Below are 6001 nucleotides of genomic sequence, written 5' to 3'. Positions count from 1 at the left end.
TTTTTTTTTTTTTTTTTTTGTATATGTAGTATAAGACATTTTACTGTATTTTAGGAAATAAACATCTATTTCCATTGTAGCATTAAGATAGTTCGAATTCATGAAAACATAAATTTGGACACAACGTAAGTGCCCAACAATATGAAGGTGGTTAGGTGAATTATGGTTGATCTTCTTAAGACAATCTGATGCAGGCATTTAAAAGGTAAACATGCAAGTATGCAGCAAAACCAGGGACATATTTGCAAAATACATTCAGTTATAAAGAAACAGAACACAAAATGATGTAAATACGTTATGATTACAATAGGGGGATTTTCAAAATCTTTGACAACCGGTCTAGGACAAGCACCAACCAATCAGAGTGGATGCTGACTCTAAACACCAGCTACCTTGTGCAGGTGTTGTCTAGCTGAATATCAACACTGGCTAAACTACACAAAAATATCAATGTAATGTAGTACATTCCATTAGAAACTATTTCCTGAGTGTGTATTCTGTGCCAGACCTTTGTGAGGCACTAGAAGTGAAACATAAATGAGACGATGTTCCTTGAGAAGCTCCCATTCTATGTAGGAGGCAGACATGTAAATGAATGATGGTGGAAAAACATGGTCAGTGTTACTGCAGGGACTGAAACATTAGAACAGAACCTCCAACTCTGCCTGGGGAAGTTGGAAAGGTTTCATCAAAGAGGTGGCATTCACATAGAAAGGACCAGAACATACAGATACCAATTGCTGTTATTTTGGAAGGGTGAAAATGAGTGGAATTAGGTCTTTAAAAACATTATTTTTAAGTGTTAAAAAATAAGTTTATCTTTTCCCTATGGGTGAATCTGCAGCTGGAATTGAGTGGGGGAGATGTAGGCATTGTAGGCATGTGGTTGAGACAGAAGTAGTAGCTGCTTCAGTGTTTGTTCAAGGGATCTGTGGCAAACCCAGTCCATGTGGACAATGGCCTTGACTGGCTTTGGATGAGAAGACAAAGGATGAAGTGCTGGCTGTTGGGTTGTGCCTTACAATAGCAATAGTGAACCTTTTCACTAGTTACACTACTAGTGAAAGCAAAATGGGTCACTACTTGTGACCCTTTTATAGGACAGTGAAGCAGTGGGCTGGCAGGGTCCATGGTGATGAGGATAAGGACCACTTTAGTGGGAGGCACTCACGTAGATCATCCAGGCTGCATAACGCTCTTTGAGGTTGTACAGCACAGCAGGCTCATGCAGGTGAGTCATCATGGCCATGTCCTCGATCTTGTCATATTTGGGAGGGTTCATGGGGAAGACTTGGTCTTCTTTCACTGTCAGAGTCTGGTAAACAAGAAAGATAACTTTATGTCAATTGAGTGACCAAACCAAAAAAAATCAATAAAATGTGGTCGGCTCCTGGAACTCTACTTACCGCCCCTGCATCAGTTTTCACCGTCACTTTCCCCCCTTCTCTGCTCTGGATAGTCCCTTTGACAAAGGATTCCTTGGGCTCCGCCACAAAGACAGATGTCTTGGCGTCAAAGGGCCTATTCTGGGCCTCAATGCGCTCCTTTTCAGACTTTCGGAGGTAGGGAGCAGCCTCCCCAAATATAGCCATTTCTTGGTCTGAACTCATGGCTGCTGCTGAACTCAGAGGTCCTAAAGGAGATGAAACATTTCACACTAGAGATTCTGGACTGTCATGTATATCAATAAATCTCCATATTGATGATATTTCATGGGTCTAGTTGGAAATTCCTCTGGGCAGGTCCGCTGTACACTATGCTAGAGTTGTTAAAACAAACATAATCACAGGGACTCAAGTGCATTGGGAGTTACTGTACCCAGCATTATACTTGGCACCTTACATCCATTATGTTCTTTTATCCTCCAAGACTGGCATTCTAACAGGGAGGTGGGTTGTAGTCTCAGCATGCTGCTAAGGAGCTTGTGACCTTGGCTAAGGCACTTCATCTTTTTGAGCCTCAATGTCTTCATCTTTGGAATAAGGATTACAACATCTGTCTTTCTTAATTCACAACCCACGAGATATAGTGAAGATACTTTGAAAAAAAGTTAGAATGATAAATGAGGAAGCAATTTGAAATAGTTTAAGCTACGATTTAGATATAAAACGTAATTTATTATAATGTAGCCAAATTCCATTTCTAGCCATATAATGTGAGAGAACTTTATTTCCTTCTTTAGATGTTCAGCCAGAAGTGCTCATGTTTAGTGGATTTTTTAGGATTATAATTTTGTTTAGCTTTTCTTTAGTTGGGTGCTTAGTAGAGTTTCCCTATCATAATTTCTTTGTGTGTTAAATCCGGTTAATCAGTTTGACTGAGTTAAACTAATTGAGGAGAAAAGCCATAGCTAACGTTATCCTCATCCTTCTACACTGAAGGGCTCCCTTAGCTGTTCCAAATTTCCTTCTGCAGAATGCAGCTTCGGATTACTCCATTCTGTTATCTGCAGGTTGCCAGTGGTACCAGTAGAATGAAAGGCTTGGCAAAAGATGCTACTGCAATCATTACATGATCAAATTACTTGACACTCATTTTAATCAGCTATCCACTAGTCTGTCTCTTTAGAAATGCAGTGTGTGGTAGTGGGGCAGGTTAATACCTTTATTATAGATGGAACAAAAATTTCACAGTGTTTTGGTTCATACAACACTCAGTATTGGGTAAGGTAACTTATTTTTTAAGGTTTTTTGAAGAAGTTTAAAGGAAGCATTTTCCTAGGTACTTCTTTTCTTGTTTGTTAGCTATCATGTTTACTAAATGAATTCTAACAGTAGGATACATTTTTATCAAATTTGAGATTTTTAACAAGGGAACCTGAGTGCAGGTTTTTTCCTACAGAAGTGAAATGGTACTCGATTAACCACTATTCTCTTGCTGCAATGTCACCCTACAATGCTTGAGTCCTAACTCTGGATATGTGCATTGTCCTCAAAGGCAAGCCCTTCCTCTCTCTCTCCAGCACCTTTCCTGAAGAACAGTCGTTAAGGTATTTACTGAGACAAGCACTTTCTCAAAGGTTGCTAAGTGACATCTCAGATCCATCTCAGAGGCTCTCGCATTCTCCTCCAGGGACTGGTTAGTCCAAATCTTACCTTGTTAGCAAGCGAGGAGATGTACCCTGGAAGTGAGACAGTTCTGTGAAAGAAAAGGAAAAGCACTGGGTTTAGTTAACCAAAACCAAAACAAAACAATCCCGTTTGCGGCCTTACTTGCTATTGTAAATAGAAGGTAAGGAAAGTCCGGGTGTAAAACATGCACACTCGGAAAGGGCAGTACCAGAACCAGCAGCTGCAGCCGACGCCGGGCAGTGCAGCCAGTGTCCCTCTTGAAGTCCAGTCCTGTCCCCACTTACCTTGGAGCTTTTTAAAGAAGGACGAGTCAGCCTCATTCCAAGGGCTCTTTTATATGGATAGCTATGGAAACAATGCAGCTGCCTCTTCTTTCTTAAGTCAAAAGGAATTGTTTGGCAAAAAAAGTCTTGGCAATCTTGCGTCCCCGCATAATTCTCATTCATATTAAGAATGGTTGGATATAATTAGAAATATTTTTCTTATTGAGTATGTGGATAAATCTCCTATGGATAATTTGAGAAGATGATATGAAAGGAAAGTTCAGCCTGGTGGATAAAGGCGGTGGCTGGGCAGCCAGAATACCTGGCTTCTCTCATAAATCCTTTCTGGCCTTGTGGGGCATGCCATTCAGGCTTGCCTTGCATCACTCTTCATATTTAACATATTAAATGATAGGAGTCAAATACAAATATTTATTTTAACTTTGTGAGGGTTAATTTTCACCCGTTGATCCTTTCTTTCCAGCCCTGCAAATGAAGCTATGTGCCTTCAACAATTTAAAAAGAAAGTCCCCTCTTTGTTCCAATATTCTTGTCGTTTCAGGAATATGCTTACTCTCTCTGTTTTGCTTTTGCCCAAGCTGGTCCTCCACACCACACACTCTTTCCTGTCCACCTACTCATCTGACTTGCCTGCGATGAGAAAGGCTGAAGATTTTTTAGTAGAAAAAGGTGCTTTTAGGAAGTACTTCCCAACATTTTTCATGTCAGCGCACCGAGAAAAAATGATACTGGTGTAGTACACTAGAGTAATGTGGAAGTGATGTGGCTGTATCTGTAAAGGGCTTGGTGAGAACATTTCTTTATATTCCTTTAGATGTCTCTATGTGACATAAATATTAAAAATATACACAGAATTAAGAGAAATATTAAATACTGAATATGTCTAAAACTTCCAAATAATATGCTGTAAACTTTTAAGGAGAAATTTCAGCTAGATTCTAGGAAAAATAACTTTTTTATATCTGGCTTTATACTTGAAATAATGACACATTTCCTGATCAAAATTTTAAAAATGAAGGCATACAGTATTTGCATTCTTGATAATTACTGTCGTAGGGAAACTTTGCACAAGAAAATGATAAGAAAGTAAAAACATTTTCTTTTTACAGCTATTGAGATTATATTTTAAAAATTTACCAGCTCTTCTTTTTCCTTCATTGACAAATATAATGCTGAAATTTTTAGGATAATGAGACTAAATTTGGAATTCACTTGAGTTCTTTTTTTTCATATCAGATATTTCAAAAGATGATGAAGCTCTAATCTTCAAAAAGTCCATGTGTTCAAGGAGTCCCCCTGCGGCGGGGTTAATCACCACAAAAGGGGACATCAGCCACAAGTACACAGAGTGCCTGATGTATTCAAAGTCCTACATTTGGAGCTACCACTCTGAGCTGTCTCCTCCAGGACAACTTACTTGGCCTTCCAGCACCCCTACACTGGCTGGCTGCACGCCCTGCTCCTGGCATCCTGAAATATCAACCATCCCAGAAACTCCAGGGGTCTCTTGTCTACAGCCGGCAGCATCACACTCAGCTGGCTGCTGAAGTCAGTGCCCTCCTTGGTTCCACTCAGCACATGGGAAATGCCTCCTTTGGGGATTGTAAGGTATACCATCAAACCTTAGCTCAGCCTAGGCCACCCTCCGAGGACCCGTTGGTTAGGCCTTTCACAGCTGCAGAGCACCTCCCAAGGCTCTGGCCTCCCCTGCCCATCCAGCCATCCCAAGACTGACGGGATCGACACTTCATGGCACATCTATAACCTTTTTGATAGCAAGATATCCTGGTTGGGCAGCTCTGCTTTAAGGGGAGCTGTGGTTCTGTTTCCTCCTACCAAGCAGCCATTTTAGTGTCCAAACCAATATTCTGCTATTCTCTTATTCCATTCTTTCTGCCCCATGGGCATTTTCTTTATGCTTCATTAAATATTCATTGTTTTGTGTTCTTACAAAATGTCATTCACTTTTAAGTCCTATCATGGTTATATATTCTGCCTCCTCAGTTTGTCCACTCCTTCAGTTTATACAAAGAGGGTTAAAGGTGGAGGTGGTCTAATTTCTTAATGCGAAACCTCATTCCCAACGGTTGAAAAATACACCCTCATTGTTCGCTATGCCACTTGGGGTCTTGTGACTCAGAACTCGTGACTGGTAAAACGTTCTCTGAGAACTAGGGCTTAAGGCATATATCAGGCATGACAATCTGCTTTTCCACTCTGCAAACAAGTCAAGATACGCATTCACGTCAGACATTTTTCTTGATTTCACCAGTATTTTGACCACTGTTCTAATGAGTCAGGGGCTTTTGACTTCCCTTGCTTACTCCTTGGGTTGTCTGTCACATTTAGGTCTAGTGACAACTCAGGAATAGAGAGAAGTCAAGAGTGAATACTGGTCTGTGTTGTGCAGGGAGGTTCAAAGGGAATGGCAGTAGCTGACCCTGTCTTCAGAAGGCTATAATCTAACTGAGAAACCAAGAGAGCACTAATGAAGTGGCTCAGGTCACCTTCAAAACAATGTGATGGCAGGTTAAAAAAGTACAGTGTACAAGTTCTTTGCAAGGAAGGGGCCATATTTCATGCATCTATTTGATCTTTATCAACACCTAGAATGTGCAAACATATAGAAAGTGTCTCCCAAATTCT

At 40.5% G+C, this 6001-nt stretch overlaps 1 protein-coding gene across 1 annotated transcript in view; it reads right to left on the bottom strand.

The window, feature by feature from the left end:
• The window catches only part of LOC124247193 (myosin heavy chain, skeletal muscle-like), a 51392-nt gene extending 48058 nt beyond the window's left edge, over positions 1 to 3334 (bottom strand). Inside the window, 4 exon segments of the mRNA XM_046676275.1 lie at positions 1172 to 1315; positions 1407 to 1633; positions 3096 to 3138; positions 3280 to 3334. Of these exon segments, the coding sequence (XP_046532231.1) occupies positions 1172 to 1315; positions 1407 to 1610 (348 nt within the window). The 5' untranslated portion in view covers positions 1611 to 1633; positions 3096 to 3138; positions 3280 to 3334.
• Between the last annotated feature and the right edge of the window lie 2667 nt (positions 3335 to 6001).

This window comes from Equus quagga, chromosome 11, assembly GCF_021613505.1.
Source record: "Equus quagga isolate Etosha38 chromosome 11, UCLA_HA_Equagga_1.0, whole genome shotgun sequence".
NCBI lineage: Eukaryota > Metazoa > Chordata > Mammalia > Perissodactyla > Equidae > Equus > Equus quagga.
This window is presented reverse-complemented; position numbering and strand designations above follow the sequence as displayed.